The sequence below is a fragment of the Pagrus major genome, chromosome 15 (genome assembly GCF_040436345.1).
Source record: "Pagrus major chromosome 15, Pma_NU_1.0".
NCBI classification, from domain to species: Eukaryota; Metazoa; Chordata; class Actinopteri; order Spariformes; family Sparidae; genus Pagrus; species Pagrus major.
In genome coordinates this window covers 2,748,673-2,767,954 of record NC_133229.1, presented here as the reverse complement: position 1 = coordinate 2,767,954, position 19,282 = coordinate 2,748,673, and the positions used below count along the sequence as shown (strand labels likewise).

At 38.3% G+C, this 19,282-nt stretch overlaps 1 protein-coding gene across 1 annotated transcript; it reads left to right on the top strand.

Annotated features, from left to right (window-relative positions):
• Window positions 1–284: 284 nt before the first annotated feature.
• wbp1la (WW domain binding protein 1-like a) lies at window positions 285–17,172 on the top strand. Its single transcript, XM_073482138.1, has 4 exons — window positions 285–526; window positions 3,437–3,539; window positions 10,821–10,982; window positions 14,527–17,172. Exons 1-4 carry the CDS (start codon window positions 464–466, stop codon window positions 15,003–15,005), a joined length of 807 nt encoding a protein of 268 aa, XP_073338239.1. The 5' UTR covers window positions 285–463; the 3' UTR covers window positions 15,006–17,172.
• The last annotated feature ends 2,110 nt before the right edge of the window (window positions 17,173–19,282 follow it).

The window sequence follows — 19,282 nt, the reverse complement described above, 5'->3', positions numbered from 1 at the left end:
ACTACTTGCTACAGTTACTTAGGATACTGGAGAAGAGCTACGGCAGCCATCTTCTCTGTATTGGGGTGGGAGAAATATCACAGACAGATATCTCAAAATTTGGGCAAGAAAACCTCAAGCTGGCTAGATACCACAAGAGTTAAGTGACAAAATATGTCACTACGTTAGAAATCTGGTTTAAAAGACCCTTTAATTCTAGCTCGCCTGGTGACAGATGATGCATACGTCAACGAAACATCATTTGAGAGTGACAACAGCAAAAGCCAATCACCGTCCGCAAACCCACTCTATTCATGAATGGACCAATGGCAGAGGGGAAGAGCGATCTGAGGGGAACAATTGTTGAAGTTTAGCTGGACGTGTTTTGTTTTGGTTAGCACCCGAGGCCGAAGTTTCGTTAACAATGCGACTGTTAATCAACTGCTTTGTTGTAAAGAAATATTAGTCTCTGCTGTTATTGGCAATGGGGTCTCTGAAGATCAACGTTGGAACAGAAAATTCAGCGACGGCGGCTACAGTCGCAGAGGTAGTGGAACAGCAACTGTTAACTGTTACCCGACGTTCTTACCAGTACGGCAGCTAGTTAGCTAACTCCTTAAACTAAACTGGTCTGTTAGCTGAAATGTAATAACCCGAGTTTGACTCTCCAAATAATCTCATTTCATTCTTTGGTTGCTGGATACAGACTTCTTGTTTGATATTTTTAAAAGCGCTTCCTGGTAACCTTAGGGCAGTTTTCGTATTGGCCCCAATAGGCACAAACATGGGAAAGTTCCTAAAGTTGGCAGTGCTGTTTAAATAGCAAGTTAAACCAGGCGTTGTTATTTTAGGTAACACCAGCAGGGATCGACGACAACATTCATTTTGATTTCTCTTTCACACCAAACAGTACCGAAGATTATTGATAGCCTAACATACTTCCTAGACCAGTTTGGGCTGTTATTTACAATGATTGCTGTAATGTTATGTAATGGCATAGCAAGATTTAAAGTAGCTACACGGCACCTTTATGGTCAAAGGTAAGCTCTGAATAAACGTATTTAATTAGTTACTCACATCATTCAACCAAAACATCCAATTAATGATGTGTTTACTGCAGTGATAGCACATGTTACTGTTGTTGCTGCTGGTGATAGTACTGTGTGACTATGTAAGAGGTCTGCGCTAAGTGTTGACAGAAGAGCAATTAAGAGTAATGTATAAACAGACTTACATCATTCAGTACCGGTCGCTTCATATGCCATCACCGTACAGGTTTCAAAACACAGCATGTGAACATGGTGAGTATTCATGCACTGGCCGTATAGCTGACATTCAGCTTGTGAAATGGGACAAGTAGGTCGGCACTTTCTACAAATGTGGAAAATCGTGATAAAGGAATGGGACATGTTGATCATAATGACTGATTAACTGTGTTACGTATTGCAACAGGAATCTGCAGAATTTGACTTTGCTTGAAGAGTATTATGACTACTGCAGATAGAAATGGTAGTTCAATATGACATTTACAGCAGTGGCTGCCTGTGTTACATACTTCCAGTGAGGTCACAGTGCAGCAGTGTTTATTTTGCCGACTTGATATCTTATTCCAGAGGCTCTGCTCAGTGAGATGAAGTTTTTTGGGCCAGTGAACACAGGTAGTTTTCTAAAGTAAGAGAAGCAACTATATGTAAAACAAAGACATGAAATTTGAAACGATTGTTCCATTAATTAGTTTAGTTGATTCACAGAAAGTTATTCAGCATCTGTTTTGATAATCTAGACTACTAATTTAGACTACATAATATATTTACTGTATTATTTCAACAGGTAACACCTTCAGTAAAACACTAACATTTACATTGTGTATATAAGGTTGACTTATATGTATTTTTCAGGGCCAATACCGATTATTAGTAATAATCAAGGAGACCGACAACCGATATTTGGAACCGATATGCATTTACAGTAAAAATAAAAATCTTGGTGTCAAAATTTTGAATTTAATATAAAACAAAGTCCAACACAAAACTGAGCTGTAATACATTAAAGCATATGTGTAATTAAAACAGAACTTATACTTTAATATTTAGCTTTCCAAAACATAAAAGTGCACATCAAAATAATATACTACTGGAATATAATTACTAATGTATTACTGTGTTCATCACTTTAACTGGTTAAGGGAGAGCTCATATTATTTGCCTTTATATTGCTGGGTAGCTTTATCTATAACAGTACATCAGTTAATTTGTTGATTTTTTATTTTTATATTAATAATCTGACTAGTAACTAGTAAAGTCATCAAATACATTTAGTGGAGTAAAAAGTATAATATTTGCCTCCATAATGTAGCAGAGTAGAAGTTTGAAGTATCAGAAAATGCAAATACTCGACTAAAGTACCAGTCATGTACCTCAAAATTGAACATGCACATCAACCTACTTGAGTAAATGTACTTAATTATTTCCCCACTGGGATTGACAGAGACCTTAGATGCAACTTTGTAAGTGTCTAACAACAGTATCCTGAAGAACTACACCTCTCTAACGTTACAAGGAAGAGTGAGACAACTTCAGGACACACTTCAGTAACGTTCCTACAGTTAACTTGTTGAGATTGGGGGTTTGACTGTCCCTAGTAATTGCAAGAAATATCATTAAGGCCTATCATTGTTTTGCTAGTCAGCAGGCTAAATAATGGACCAGCACATGCACTTGTTGACATTCACTAACACAGTCAAATTAGCTCTAAGATACTTGACATTAGCATAAGTTATTATTGGCTAACATAACATATAACATGTAAAAACACCAACTCATATGGGCAAGCTGTGGCTTTCAGACAGGCTAACGTTACCACTAACATTACACCAAAGTGCGTTATTCGAGCATTTGTGGTGTAACTGGGACACTGTTCATGCTTGTCACGGAAACAGAAACAGATCATAGGATTGTGGTGTTTTTGGAACTTCAGTGTAGAGGATTGTGATCTTTATAGATGCCTGCTGCTTTACCATATACCTTTGCCATGAGGGTTGTACTTAGTCAGCAACAGTGTTTGGGTGGGTTGTGTGTGTCAAAATGGAATTCAAATAAATGGCAGGTTTCAAGGGGTTTTTGTTGTAATGAGATGATTAGTGTTATTCACTTCACCTGTCAGTGATTTTGATTGTTTTGATTTTGATGTGGCTGATCGGTGTATATCTACAGAGGGAGCGGGTCCTCTTCCACAGGGTCTGCCTACACACTGGACCTTCATTGTAATTTTCAGAGGTTTTTTACTGAAACACATAATTAATTCATCTGACATATCTATAATGATCATGCATTGCAGGAAATTGATATATGTTTCTTTAAATCTCAGGTCTTGTTACTGTGTTAGAATGCTGTGTGTTGTTCCAGTAGCTTTTTCAACCCAGTGTGTGTCACAGAGTGGTGTGTTTGTGTATTTACAGGCCAAGTTGGTGTGCCAGGGAGTAAACAACCAGAGCTACATCTGTGAGTCCGGTCACTGCTGTGGGGAGACACAGTGCTGCAGCTACTATTATGAACTGTGGTGTGAGTAACCCACCTCTTCCTTATCTATTCCTAGTGTTTGAAAGATCCTTTTTCATGTAACTTCTTAAATGACATAAAGCAGAAATACACTAATACATAAGAATCTGTGTGTCATTTGTTCTTTTGAGATTGAGAATCCAGAATCAAAAAAATATTGGTTTATTTAGTTTTTTGGGGGGTATGAATCTGATACCAAAAAACACGCTTTATTTTCATACTTTTAATTTTATGGTTAGATCAAAAATAGTAATATGATAAAAAGGGCCATGGTTAGAACTTGATTTTGATATTTAATTTGTCTGATTTGTGTTAACCGGAAGTTATTTATCATGGCTTCACTGACTCACACAGTAAGTCTGAGCTGTAGCTTTGCAATCTCTTAGACCCTTCTCCTGGTCTTCTGCTGCTCCTCTTGGGGTCATTCATCCTCTAGAGCCACTCTTCGCTGCAACTGCAGTGTCTCTGGGCTTGTTAGGTAGAGTGGACAGGCCGGATTGCCGAGCAGCGGCAGGGCAGCCCAACACTGCCATCCGGCCTGTACGTCATGGTGGCAGGGCAACTGGCTCATAATCAGCTCTGCCGCTGGCTGGTTCTTTTTACATGCCAAACACAGGAAAAATACTTGCACAACCCACTGACCCAGTACAGAAAGGGAGATCGGTGGGACCCCTGCCCACGGCTGAGTGCCCGTTCTTGGCTGTCCTCTAGTGTCGCACCCCCCACCAGTGCCCTGGACAACCAGAGGGAGGGTTGTGGGCCATGATGAATTTACTGTCTAATCAGACCACAAAAGAGACAATAATTACCTGACTAGCATGCTAATAGGTAGGCTGCCTTGCTGCTGCTCCACCATAGGGCCTATCCACTCTACCTAACAAGACCGGAGATAATGCAGTTGCAGTGAAGAGCAGATCCGAAGGATGAGAGAGCCTGCAAAGCTACAGCTCACGAATCACCGTAAACAGAGCAGTTTATGAGCCAGACCTACTGTGGTAGGTTAGATATCAAATAAAAATAAATTAGATATCAAAATGAAATTTGCCCATGGCCCGTTTTTTTAACTCCCTCTTTTTGATCTGAGCATAAAATCAAAAGTACAAAAAACAACGTTTTATTTGTGTTTTAGTATCAGATTCATAAACAAAAAACGAAACAACTAATCATTTTTTCATTTCTGATTTTGGATTCTCAATTGAATATCAAAAGAACAAATTATACACAGATTCATAAGCACATAAATTGCACTCCACAACTCCATAGTGCACTGGGTTATACGTTGTGCATTTGCAATATTTATGTTTTATCCATCAAATTTCACACTATGAAATATAGCAAGTGTGAAATTCAAGAAATGGAGGAAGCAGAATGAGGAGCTAATGTTTGATAAAGGTCAGGAGTTGCACCAGTTAGCCGAGTAAGGCTGGGCCCTGTATCTAATCTTTCACTCACTCTCTGTACTTGTTTACTGTTGGTGCTGGTGCTGCTGCTTGGCTGTCTACCATGTTACAGAAGCACACATGTGCAATCTTAATAAGAATTCCAGCCTTTAAGAGCAATCTCTATTTTTTTTTGATATACAGATGTGGCCAAAAATACTGGTACTGTTCTACCTACCTAAAAAAATGGTTTTCTCTGTATTAAGTTGAAGCTATTAGAAGTATATGGTATGGGGCATCAAAACAGTTGTTAAACATCACTGAACCTCCTTCTTTTTATGGTAGGCAATGCATGGTGTTCTATTCTTTGAAAGCCTCATTTTATAATAATGATAATAATAATAATAATAATAATAATAATAATAATAATAATGATAAAATGTATTTATATTGCACCCTTGAAATATGTTTACGAAGAGATTTACAATAAGACCATAACACATTTAAAACACAGAATAAATAAATAAATAAATAAATAAATAATAATAATAATAATAATAATAATAATAATAATAATAATAATAAATAAATAAATTAAACTAAAAGCCATACCAAAACCACACTAAATGTATGCAAGCCATACCTCAGACACACTAAATGCGTGATAAAAACACAGAGGGTAAAACAGGATAAAATGTCCTAAAGCAAATGAAAACACTGAAAATGTGTGTTTTTTTAAAAATAAATGCTATTTAAAAGCCTGGACTGAGTTTGTAGCCCTGAGCGCCTCCGGCAGGTCATTCCAAAATCAAGGAGTCCTGACTGCAAAGACTCTGTCGCCTTTCTGTATTAATCTGGGCCTTGGAATGACCAGGAGCAATGCATCCAGGGATCTCATTTAGCACAATGTCACTGTCAACGCTGAAGAAAAGAAAAGTTGATGCTGAAAATCGTGATTTTAAAAGCGACTGGACTGAGAAATATGTATTCATCGAAACTGCTGAGGGCAAGCCAATGTGTTTGCTCTGCAATGAGTGCACTTCCATTACAAAGTATCACAACCTGCGAAGGCACAAAACACCCAAAATTTGTCCGGCCGGTTCAGAAGTTCGCCTGCAGAAAATCCAAACTCTGACAGCAAACTACAAATGTAGCTGTGTTGAATCTTGTTCTAGCCGGCAAAGAGCAACATCACCATCTCTCCGGGTGGCATGGATCCTTGGTAAAAAGAATTGGCCAGTCACTGACGCTGAGACAGCAAAAGATTGCAGACTCGCTGCGGTTGAGGAGGTGGTTATGGATCATCACAGAGACCAGGGGCCAAATGTTTAAAACTCTGTGTATATTCAGGTGTAGAAATCTGTGTACACACAAAACAGGAAACATGCATAGGCAGTCTTTTTGTCAGATTTATAAAACCCCATGTACGTCTTTTCCCACCCGTCTTTTCCTCATACATGTCAATCATCCTGACATTTTATGCACGGGCACGAGCACGAGCTGTCTGACTATCCCCACAATTCACTATAAATGGCTCAAAACAAGCCCCCGATTACCTGGTTTGCATATAAAGGGCAAGAATTTAGTTTAATGTTGAGGAGAAGTGTTAGACCAAAGAAGCAGTTGAAGAACAGGAAGCGAAATGCTGCGGACCGTGAACTTGAAGTAATGATTGATCAAACTTACAGATGAAAAAGAGTATTATCGGGGGCTTCAGTTCTGGCTTTAGCAACGAAATGGAGCAAGTGAGATGGGTTTAGAGCCACAGACTTTGGAGGAGTTAAAAGTGGTCTGATTTCAAGTGAGAGGCCAAGAGACGCATCTCTGCGCACAGTGAGAGTGTGTGAGCTAAGGGCTGTAGCCGTGCGTAATGGCTGTGCCACATGATACAAGACAGGACATTGCCAATGCCCAATTTAGGCTAGAGTGAGTTTTCAAGGACCATACTGATGTTCTGGCCCATGATGATAACCGCTCTCACAATAATCAGAATAACATCAACTGGAAGAAGAATAGATGTATTAGCCACAGAAGTTTTTGCAACTCTTTTGGTGAATCCACTGACAACTCCGACACAGCTCAACTTTATTTATTTGTGCATTTTTTTTATGGTGGCTGCTTAAGAGAGGACAACAGCTTTTGTTGTCATAATGTTTCAAATGTCCAACTAGTGTAACTAGTGTGTTGTGTAGCATCAAATACACTGGCAAATTGTGCTTATAGGAAATGCTGTGATGTAGCTGGGTAAGAGATGTCAGAACTGAACAAATTATACCTAATGGCCACCAGTGTTGGGGGTAACACATTACAAAAGTAACGCGTTACAGTAATATATTTCTTTTAGCGGTAATGGAGTAATAGTATAATGCGTTACTAATAATATTTCAGCAATATATTACTACAGTTATGTCATGTAACGTGTTACCGACCAAAGTGAAGCGTTCATTGTTGTTTTTTTAAAGAACCCATCCACACCGCTAATGACAATATTAATATAGGCTATGCTTGAGTTTAATATAGCCGAACCTATAAGTTCTTTGTTCAGTCTCTGTGTGACTGAAATGAGCCGTATTTTGTAGGCCTAAAGATGAAGCCTAATCCTCCGAGTGCATTTTAATTTTCATTCTTGAATCACATATGCCCATGCATTCCTTGTTCTGTGGACTAAAATAAAAAGGCATAGAAGAAGAGATTTTCGTCTTGTCATGTCATTATAGGCTACATTATAAAAGGTATAGGTCTATTGTTTTTTTATTTGACTAAGCCTACAATTAAAAATATTTATTCCTATAAAATAAAAGACTTTGATCCTTTGTTTGGCTGCCCATCCCTTTGTCCAAGGACATTCAATTATTTAAAAAGATCAAGGGGTCATTCCATGCCAACTGACCCAAAACCCAGAACTTTCCCCAGTTCCATGGATTTTCTTGAAAAAATTAATGTTGAGATGTCTCTTAAGTTCATGGCACCATGCAAAATCCTATAGCTGTACTTCAAACACTTTTTAAAATAGGATTTTTTTTTTAAGTTTGGCCCTCTGAGCTAACTTTCAGCATTTTTGAGATTCCTTGTATGTGTATTCTAAACCTCACCAATTGTTTATTTTTCACTGAATTGGGTTAAAATTTTTCCTAAATATCCAAGAAACCATAAGGAAACTTGCCAGCATTGAATTCATTTAAATAATTGTTGTTGAATGGTTACAGTAATCAAATTAATAACAGGTAGTCATTTTTTACCACAATGAAGAATCTGGCATTTAAAAAAAATCGTATCTCCACTGGTTTTCACTTTCTTGCAAGATGTTCTATCACATCTAGAAGTTATCTGGTCCTGCATAAAAAACTGAGTGCCACAGACTTTGTTGAATATAGCTTCAGAGCTGAAAACCCCGCTTTTTTTGTTATTTCGACGGTAGATTTTCCCAGGAAGGATTATTTTAATGTCCTTGAAACTTTAGTGTGTGGAAGTGTTGATATTCATTGCATATATATGAAAAAAATCAAGGATGTTATATTACTCCATTGTAAATGATTTTTTTAATCACCTATATTTTTGTACGTTTCACTGGCTGTAATGTTACATTTCTGTGGTTTTATTTCATCAGTAGATATTTGTACTGTGTTGACTTTAAGGTCTTCTATCTGTCTGATACAGTCCCCTCCAAAACTATTGGAACAGCGAGGCCAATTTCTTTATTTTTGCTGTACACGGAAAGCATTTGGGTTTGACACCAAAAGATGAATATGAGACAAGAGCTCAGTATGTCAGCATCCAACCATTTGGAATGTCCTGAAGAAGAAAGACACCACTGGTGTACTCAGTAACCAATGTTCAACTGGTAGATGAAGGAAAACATCAGCAGTTGATGACAAAACATTGTGAGAGCTGTAAAGAAAAACCCTAAAACAACTGTCAGTGACATCACCAACAACCTCCAGAGGGCAGGAGTGAAGGTATCACAATCCACCGTTCGCAGAAGACTTCAGGAACAAAAGTACAGAGGCCACACCAGAAGATGCAAACCACTCATTAGCAATAAGAATAGGAAAGCCAGATTGGAATCTGCCAAAAAGTACAGAGACAAGGCTCATAAGTTCTGGGACAAAGTTTTATGGACTGATGAGACAAAGATGAACCTTTACCAAAGTGATGGAAAGGCTAATGTGTGGAGAAAGAAAGGATCTGCTCATGATCCCAAACACACAAGCTCATCTGTGAAACAAGGTGGAGGTAATATCATGGCTTGGGCTTGCATGGCTTCTTCTGGGATGGGCTCATTGATCCTCATTGATGATGTAACACATGATGGCAGCAGCAAAATAAACTCAGAAGTCTACAGAAACATTTTGTCTGCCAATTTAAAGAGAAATAGAACCAAACTGATCGGGAGATCCTTCACCATGCAGCAAGACAACGACCCAGGACACACTACCAAAACAACCAAGGAGTTCATCAGGGGTGCTGACCTGTGACATGAAACTGTCTTCCACAACCTCACCTTGGTAGCAGAGTTTGGCTTTGCAAAGGGTAGTAACACCAAATATTCATTTGATTTAGGGGTTTTTTTGTTCACTCACTTTGCATTTTGTAAATTGATAAAAATAAACAATTATTATCTATATTTTTGAAAGCATTCTTAGTTTACAGCATTTTTTCACACCTGCCTAAAACTTTTGCACAGTACTGTATATGCAATGAATATCAACACTTTCACACACTAAAGTTTCAAGGACATTAAAATAATCTTTCTTGGGAAAATCTACAGTCAAAATAATTCAGAAAGTGTGTTTTTCAGCTCTGAAGCTATATTTAACTAGATCTGTGGCTGTCAGTTTTTGCAGGACCAAATAACGTCTATATGTGATAGAACTACATTAATACTACAAAGAACCAGGATTTGGTTGCAAGAAAGTGAAAACTAGTGGGGATATGAATTTTTGAAAATGACAGATTCTTCATTCTGGTAAAAACAACTTCCTGTTATTAATTTGATTACTATAACCATTAAGCAACAACTATTTGAATGAACACATGTTGTAAATGATCCTTAGGGTCTCTTGGATATTCAGGACAAATTTCAACCCAATCCAGTGAGGTTTAGAATACACATACAAGGAATCATTAAAATGCTGAAATTTAGCTCAGAGGGCCAAACTTCAAATTCATTACTTAGAAAGTATTTGGAGTATAGCTTTAGGATTTTGCACAGTGCCATGAATTACATTTTTTTTATATATATAAAAAATAGCCATGCTCTAAAGGGTACCAATAACTTTATCCAAGCTGTTGTAGAATGTCCTTGTATAATCTGCATGAATTCAGTCATTTGCACAACTTCTTTGTTTTGTTCCACTTCAGACCAACACACTATCTACTAATGAGAAAAGGTCTTATAATGTCAACACTGTTCAGGGTGAATGGTGCATCATTTTTAATAAAATGCAAGGGCACCATTATTTTCAGCCATGTCTTTAAAAGTTTGAGGTGTTTGATACGAAGAACATCAAAGCCAACGAGTGGCAGTCGCCTTAGATTGAAGAAGAACCTGAGGGCCATAAATAGTGATGGGATGTTAATAGAAACTAAGAAGAAAGTTACTTAAAAAAAGAAGTACTTTTTCAGCACTGACCTTGTGTTTAAAAACAAAAGATTTTAAAGAATGTTTAAACTTAGGGTTGAGTTTGTATTGCTTTTTGTGCTACAACAAGGGATGCATTTAAGTTTGGATTATTTGTCAATGAAAAAGATTTAATAAAACCATATCTATCAGCAGGCAAAGGTTTCCTTAAGGTAAGGTAAAAGGTTTCATTTTGGGTGTCAGTACTTTGTCTTTGTACTTTGTACCATTTGTCTGGATATATGTTAAGTGTATTTTGGTACTTGCTCTGTGGGCTCCCTGCAGGGTTCTGGTTGGTGTGGACTCTGATCATTATCCTGACATGCTGCTGCGTTTGTCATCACTGGCGCTCCAAGCAGCGCTTCCAGCAGCAGCGCCGGCAGAACGAGATCAACCTCATTGCCTACCGAGAGGCTCACAACAACTCTCACCTACCCATCTATCTCAGTAAGTAGCTGCCACCACCACTACACATTCCCCACTTAGTTAGTCTCTGTGTGATTTGAGCCCATCAATTTTTAGTTTGATGCTAAATTTATAGTTTGAGCCAAACCACATAATACTGTTAACAGAATGGTTGCTGCTGACAAGTAGAACCAGTATAATTTGCTGGTGCTGCAGCATCACAAAACTCATGATTTGGATGTATAACGATCATTTTTTGGATCCGCCCAAAAAGGGACTAGCTGGAAGAGGGGGCAAATATAACTTTATAACTATAGAACCAAAGTGCAATAACAGGGTGGCCGCAGGTCCTTAAAAGTCTTGAAATGTCTTAGATAAAGTTTTTCTAAAAAAAAAGGCCTTCAAAGGGAAAATTATGATTTGATGGATCTTAAATATTTTTGGTCACATTACTGCGAAAATTTCTCCAGTTTGACAGACCGAAAGAGAAGAATGTTTTACCTGTATACACTGCGTCATCAGGGAGAATTGAGGCAGTATACAGTCAAGCTATAGCTAGCTTACCAGCCTCCTAGCCAGTGGTGTGCTGGCCATCTGGCGCGCCGGGATGGATCCCAGTGGGCCGTCGCATTGTTGGACCGGTCAGGCACTTTCAGTCACATTGGCCCGACGTTCCTCTTCACCTCTTCATCCATCATCAACTGACTGTGTTAAAGGATCCAAATATATCATAAAAGCTAGCAGCTATATATCCCACTTTCCCTGGTTGTATGTCACTATCACGGTTGGTTTTGAGTTACAACCTATTTTTTATCTATTTATATTTTGCCTTAGGCTATGGGAATGTCTGAAAACTGCTAGGCTATCCACCATTTATTTAATTTGGTTGTTTTCTTCCCAAAAGTTACGAAGAAAGGCTTGCTGGGAACTGTGTTTGACCAATGGCCTTGCTTGCCCCCTGTTGTGTTAACAATCTAAAGATGTGCATCAACAACAGCGAGATCAGATTAAATGTCAAAAAGTAAAGGAGGAGCTGAAAAGCTTAGAGAGAAAAGGAAGCAGGCATTATATGCTCAGGCTTCCAAATACAATGAAATCGACCAACTGTTTGGCCATCATGGGCCTCAAGTGGCTCATGATGGTCAAGTATTGATTTTGAGGAGCACACAGATGTTGTAAGATTGACGTTTAATTAATTATAGGCTATCTGTTTGGTTAAAAGTAGCTTGAGCTTATAAAACGATCCCACTGACAGACAGAAGTTGGTATTAGCCTACTATCTAATGCATATTGATGCATTTTACAAGTTTCCTTTCCAGTGCCTAATGCAATGTTGCTCCCATGCTTTGAATTGTAGGCAGACATTAGGCTAATGTGACTTATGTAGGAGGTATGTCGGAGGGAGGCAGAAAACATCTGTGAGTGATGAAAAAAAACTCACCTACTATTTTTCAAAACGGACAAGTCGGGGCAGTTGTCAGATTTTATGAACTTGCTGGGAAGCACATACAGACAAGGCTTCTGTCTCACCACCATTACTAACCACGTTAGCCATTTTCACCTGAAGCTAACATGGCAAGCAATGATCTGAGGAGGCGCTATACATATACGTTTTTTGTTGTTTTTTTGTTTTTTTTCACTTTTGGTGTGTATTTCCATCACAGATTTGGTCTTAAATTTCATATAAAGTGGTATTAAAAAGGTCTTAAAAAGTCTACATCTATAGACACCATGAATAAAACCTTATTAAGTGAAATTATTAAAAAACATGCCAAAAGAAAAGTTGTCCTTTTGTGTTCTAACTGTTTAAAATAGTTTGCCACATATCTTAAAATTTCATAAATTCTTGTAAACTGTTGCTGGCTGAGACAAAGCAGCCTCTCCTCCCTCTATCAGCAATAGGATACCTGCAGTCACCTCAGCAGAGGGAGGATGATAGAGGACAGGAGGAATGACTGATGTCAGGAAAATTATACATTTTAATGACATTAGACTGATATACTGTATAGTGACTTTGCTGTTGTAAACATTACTGTTGCTACCCTAGAAATAATGTTTGGTTATTTTTAGAATATATTTAAACTCCAATCTTGTTTTTCAATCTGTTCTTTTTATAAATGATGTATTTTTAAAAAAGCTATTTCATTGATGCCTTTGAACTGTGGAGATGTGATTTTGGCCGAATACACATAAACGTGAGCCAATAAAACGTTTTCTGGAATACGGTGGTACTCAAAAACTTTCTTCATGGGCTGGCAGGTCTGGTGTTGGTTATTTGGTTGGCCTGACTTAGCAAGGGATTGATGTCCTGTTACTGTTGAGTTGCTCATCCTCAAATAGAAGAGAGGACACATGACCGTTGTTTGAGTTCAGTGAAGCACACAGCTCTGTTTCATTCTGTAAACTTCATGACGTTTCATAAAATTTTAAAGCAGCAGCAATAGTATTCATAAAGGGACCACTGCTGTGTGTGACCATTTAACTTTTTGCTAAATAGCACTGTTCACACATCACTGTCTCTTCACTGTTCACTTAAGGCCCAGGTTTAAACTGTAGATCCACACACATCACTGCTTAACCAGAGTCTCTGTGCTCTACAGGGTAGGATAACCATCATTAAAGGGATTGGTGAAATCTGTCTATGCCAAAGTACTTTCTTATCTCCCAACCCTGTTGGTTGCTCTCTTGTGTCCAAGCCCATTGGTTCCTACTGGAGAAATTAATATTTAAAGCTGCAATAAGTGATTATTTCATTGGACAGCTATTTTCAGGCCTCTTCAGAGATGTTCAGTTGGGTTCAAGTCAGGGCTCTGGCTGGGCCACCCAAGGACATTCAGAGTTGTCACTAAGGCACTTGTCATTTGTCACTAAGCGTTCAAGTGTCATTGCAAAGGGTCTGAATACTTTTGTCAATGTGATATTTCAGTTTTTCCTAAAATTCTGTTTGCGCTTTGTCATTATGGTGTGTTGAGTGTAGATTGATGAGTGGAAAACCTTAATTTAAATGATCTTAGCATAAGGCTGCAACATAACAAAATGTGAAAAAAGTGAAGTTCTGAATACTTTCTGAATGCACTGTATCTGGCTCTGTAGCAGCTAGATGCTCCACTATCTTCACCAGCTAGTCTCTAACCACCTGTCTGCTCTTTGGTGTTTAGCAGGGAGTGTACAGTGGATTTTTGAAGCTTTTTCTTGTTAAAAAACAGCTGCCTGGTGTTGCATCTGCTTTCCAGATTAATGAAAGTGAAATTTTGTGGCTTGAAAACCAACCCTTTGAACTAAACTAGGCCACAAAGCTTCATAGAGCAGAGGGGAACTGCAGAGTGGGTGATATTTCTCTGATATTTTCTCTGTCTATGAAAGACATTTAATCCAGTATCATCATTTAAGAAAATGTTATTTTGTGTAACTTCAAACTATAATTCTGTTTGAGCAACTTGTTTGTGAGCATGAGAGTATTGAGTAGAAAAACTGAAAATGGAATAGTCCTCAGCTAGTGTTAAATGCTGTCGTTGCACCTGGGAATGACTGACACACTGATAGACTTGTCATCTTTAATACTTGTCTGTACTGTGTTATTCTCCAGGATTCTTGCCCACCTACCTGCTACCAGCTTATGAAGAGGTGGTTGATCGCCCAGCTACGCCGCCTCCTCCCTACACCCCTGTTCAGCCAGCACCTCCACCCACAGACCCACCTGAGGAACCTCCTTGTCCCCACCCGACTGTTTCTGTCCCTAATGATGCTGATGTAGCAGTCCCTGCTACTCCAGAGGTCACGCAGAGCCACATTCAGAGTGCTTACAACCCCAGCAAGGACTTAACGCCGGGCAGGTACCGGCGCTTCACGGGGGATTCTGGGATTGAAGTGTGTGATGGTCATGAACTGTGGGATCAACACAGTTTTTTAGAAAGAGAAGAAGAGACAGAAGAAGAGGGGACGGAGCAAATGGAGGACCTCCATGGTCCCCAGACCTTTGAACACAGCCATAATAATGATGAATTAACTACTGAAAACACAGATGGACACACAGCTGTGGATACAGAGCCACAGTCTCTTAGGTAATCCAGTATAAAGTCTTTCATATCTGTAGTCACTGACGCAATATTATACCTTTGGTGCTCAGGGGTTTGGTCTGTTTGTGCATGTGTAACTTTGTATAAAAGTGTGTGTGACAAGCCTGGAGACAAATGAACGGTATGGCTAAATATTTAACCTATATCCAAAAATTTTAAACTACATTATAAAATTTTAAAAAGTTAAAGATTAAGATTAAGTCCCTTTATCCTACAGAAGAAAGAAAACCTTTTTATAGAGCACAGTGGAGGATGAATTGAGAAGTCTCACAGCCTGTGGAAAGAAGCTGCTCTGTACTCTGGTGGTATGGCAATGGATACTTCTGTATCTTTTGCAAGATGTCAGCCAGGTGAACTGTGGTCGGGGTGGGTGTTGTCTTTAAATATCCTTTGGGCTGTGTGCAGACGTCTCACTTCACTGATGTCTCTGATGCTCTGTAGATGGTACCAGTGATGTTCTGGGCAGTTTTAATCACCTACTGTAGAGCCTTCCTGTCCAAGGCTGCACGAACCATGCCAGTTTGTGATGTTTACAGAATGCTTTATTTTAATTTTTAGGTATGCAGTACGAAGCAGTTTGTTTTTAGCCAAGATCCACTCCTCCTCATTTTCAAGTTGAAGTTTGGACAGCTGTGTTGTTCATATTCATGTTTTGTTTTTTGTTTTTTATCACGTTTACTCACACGGTTCTTTTCTTTTACTTGGTTCAATGCTTCTCTGAGTTGTTGTACTCCGTGTAACTAATGGGGCTGTCGCTCTGTGACTGATTGCAGCATTAGCAGCAGATAAATGTTGGCTAGAAATGCGTGACCAGCAAGACTGTTTTTCTATAGTACGACATGCCTGACAGGTGCTCCACTCTTGCACCACATGTCCTGTTTTTCATTTCATTTCCATTGATTACATTTGATCACCCACAGTCGCACCTGTCGCATGTTTCCAAGGCATGAAGCGGCTGTGCCTGTAGCAAAGGAGTATCAGTGTGACACGGACCTTTGTACACCATTTACCTGTAATATATTGGTAGCTAGAGCTTGACCAATGCTGAATTTGTGCTAATATTGATACTTCAATAAATATAACAAAATATATTTTTTAAATAAATACCTAACATGAATACTTTTTATAAAGATCCCTTCAAGTTGATTATGAAAGAATTGTGACCAAGATACGTACTGGCCAGAGATTTTACTGTGTAAAACCAAACTTGTTAGTGCCCTCTGGGACACAAATTGTGGAAAGAAAACATTGTTTCTAAACCACTTCTAACATGCCTTTGACAAATCACACATCTTGGTGATTCTGGCAAATAAGATGATAATTGCACATTTACAGTTGATTCACACTCCACTATATATCGCATTGCCATAATGATAAAAATTATAACTAGGGATGTCCCGATCAGGTTTTTTTTACCCCGATCCGAGTCATTTAATATTTAGTATCTGCCGATACCGAGTCCCAATCCGATACTTAGCCCTAACTAATATTTTTCAAATCACCATCTTCCTTGCGTTAGTGAGTGAGTCTGTGACGCTGTGCTGTGACAGCAGACCCTTGTGTACAGCCAGCTGAAGTGTGTGCGCGATGCAGCTCACACTTGGGACCTCCATATCATCCATTGCTTTTTTCATATTCCTCGCGTTGTCACGTAAAATGACATCGACCCCTTGCTTGTCTACTTCCCATGCGTTCAGCATCCTCTTGATTGCCTGTTTTACATGCTCTGCTGTATGAGACCCACGAAACTTGTGAGCATGTAGTACTGCACTTTGTAACTCAAAAGTGGAATCAAAATGTTCTGCTTTTGTTCCTTTCATATTGATGCTGACGATTTGAACATGCACTGATTTAACGTCACCTCAGTCAGTGAGACTTATGAAAATAAATTAGAATCTGATTCAATTCTGATTTGATTTGTACAAGTAGAGGTTTTTTTTAGGTAAAACAGACTGAGCACCGAGTTATTTTCTTCACAACAAAGTTTGACTTAGTTGTTTAATGCCGCAGTGTGTGTTGGTCGGCTGGTCTCGTTTGTTAATGCTGCATGCTGCTCGACACTTTTTTCCAATCACTGCTCCACTCCATTAACGTTAGTTAAGCCCTCCACCAGCAAACATGCAGTCTGTGCAATTAAACAGATTGTTGCAAATGAATCGGAATTTCTGTCTTTACTGGAATAAACTCATCATAGAAGATAGCTTCAAGGTGAAATATTTAATGTTCTGAACTTTCTGATAGATAATTGACAAAGGTGTTGGAACAACAAAGACCATGTTGTGTTTTTTTACTTTTCCATAATTTAGAAAATGCACCAGTTAGTGAAGAGTGATACATCAAGGCTTAATGTGTATATGAATAGGCTGCAAGTCTCCTCCAAAGCACGGACTCCATCTTTTGGTAAACCAGGACAGGTGTGACCTAACAAGCCAAAATAGAAACAGTAAATGTGGCTAAATTTCTAGTCACAAACAATGTCTACCTGCAGAATACTACAAAAACTCCAATCATGCTGAAATGTTCTTCATAAAAATGCTTAAAAAGTTATTGATTCATCACCAGCATGTTCGTACACTGCTCGAGTTCTCCTCAGAGGATTAGTTCTTTAGTCAGTCTTAAGCTTTCTGCTCCCTGCTGATGGCCATTAGCCCTTGTCTTCAGTGGCCTGTCACACTGCTGTTATATGAGGGGTTGTTTTCTGATGACATTGTGCTATAAAGTGTATCCTTTGAGAAGAGAATATTTAGGTGAACTTCAAATCTTCAAAGCTCTGGAGTCTGTTTAACTTAGAGTTGGTGAATGAGTAGCTCATCAGTGTACTCAATGAGTTTGCCAAAAAGTTATGCACGCAGCAGATCTGGATTAAATACTGCACAAACTATGTGCATTTAAATAAGAATATCTGAAAATATTACCACAAGGATGTTAATTCTGAAAGCACACAACAAGTTTGTTTTGGGCTGTCTATAAAGTGTTTATATAAAGGGAATGGCTGACTTTGGTGCAGGTTGACAGTATACTCAAGCTGTTGGGAAGCTGAGAGTGCACTGAGTTGAATCAGTTGAGCACTTTTCCACATATGCAGAATTGAACAATGGTCTTGGGCACCTTGTGCCACACTCTGTATATATGCTCTTTATTATCTGCTGAATAAAATTATATTTTTCTTTCACATGTATAAAATATGGTTATCAAAAGTTACAGAAAAAACATGGCTACATTTTTTATGAGTTTGTAAATAACAAAATGAGATTATTTAATACAAATGTGACATTTTTGGCAAAGTAAAGCTATTTTTATATGCTACATTTTATTCCAACTGAGATACATGATATTATATATGCACTATACTGAATGCAAATATAGACTACAATAATTGTTTGCAGTTTTAATCACACCAAAACTAAATTGATCACATTTGTTGTGTTCCCAACAAAGACCCCAGGTCGAAATGTTGCTCAAATAAAAATTTGAAAAAAAAAGAAATGCAGTTATTCAATTCAGTAAAACCCCTAAGCATAATAACTTGAAAGGCAAGTGTGTAATTACTAGCTTGTATACCAGCAATACTGTATATGAGTGTACAAAACATTTAATTAAAGTCGCCTCCAGTCAAAACTGTGTTTTTGTTCTTGTTCCTCGAGTTGAATGTTTGAGCTTCACTGTGTAGAAGATGTATGTGCAGAATTTGACACGAGAATAGGTTTGGGCCGATATTAGATATTATCCAATATCGTGATATTTTCAGTAATTTTGCTATATTTTCCACAATACTGAATATTAAAAATGCACGCTGAGCTGTCCTGGCTGTGTCAATTAGTGATGAGGTGGGAATGAGACCGGCCCAGTGGAGGTTACTTCAGGCTGATTGGCCTGATGTAGCAGCATGCACCCAATAATCAGAGAAAGTATTGTTTGTTATCCCAATCAGCAAACTCTACTACGGTAAGAAAACCATGTGGTTCAACTCTTAATTCAGCCTCGACTATCTGTATTCTATTCTATTATTCTAACTAAATTAAATTAAATGATTATTAGCATAAGTTTAACAAATACCAAGATTTAATTTACTCAATGAAATCACTTATTTATCTCAATTAACACAATTTATTAAACAAAATACAGACTGTGCACTTCTTGCATAAGGAACTGCAGCTGGAGTTTCATAATTTGTGTTTTTGTGCTGTAAGGCCTCTGGCAATTAAACTAATCTTGAGTCTTTGGATAACGCAACAAAGAGGTCTACACTCAATCCAAAATAAAGTA

What these genes read in the sequence shown, in the direction of transcription:
- wbp1la (XM_073482138.1), top strand. Translation starts at nt 464, where the DNA reads ATGGGGTCTCTGAAGATCAACGTTGGAACAGAAAATTCAGCGACGGCG. An exon ending in CGGCGGCTACAGTCGCAGAG is followed by an intron (nt 527 to 3,436) that starts GTAGTGGAACAG and finishes GTGTATTTACAG; the next exon opens with GCCAAGTTGGTGTGCCAGGG. An exon ending in TCACCTACCCATCTATCTCA is followed by an intron (nt 10,983 to 14,526) that starts GTAAGTAGCTGC and finishes GTTATTCTCCAG; the next exon opens with GATTCTTGCCCACCTACCTG.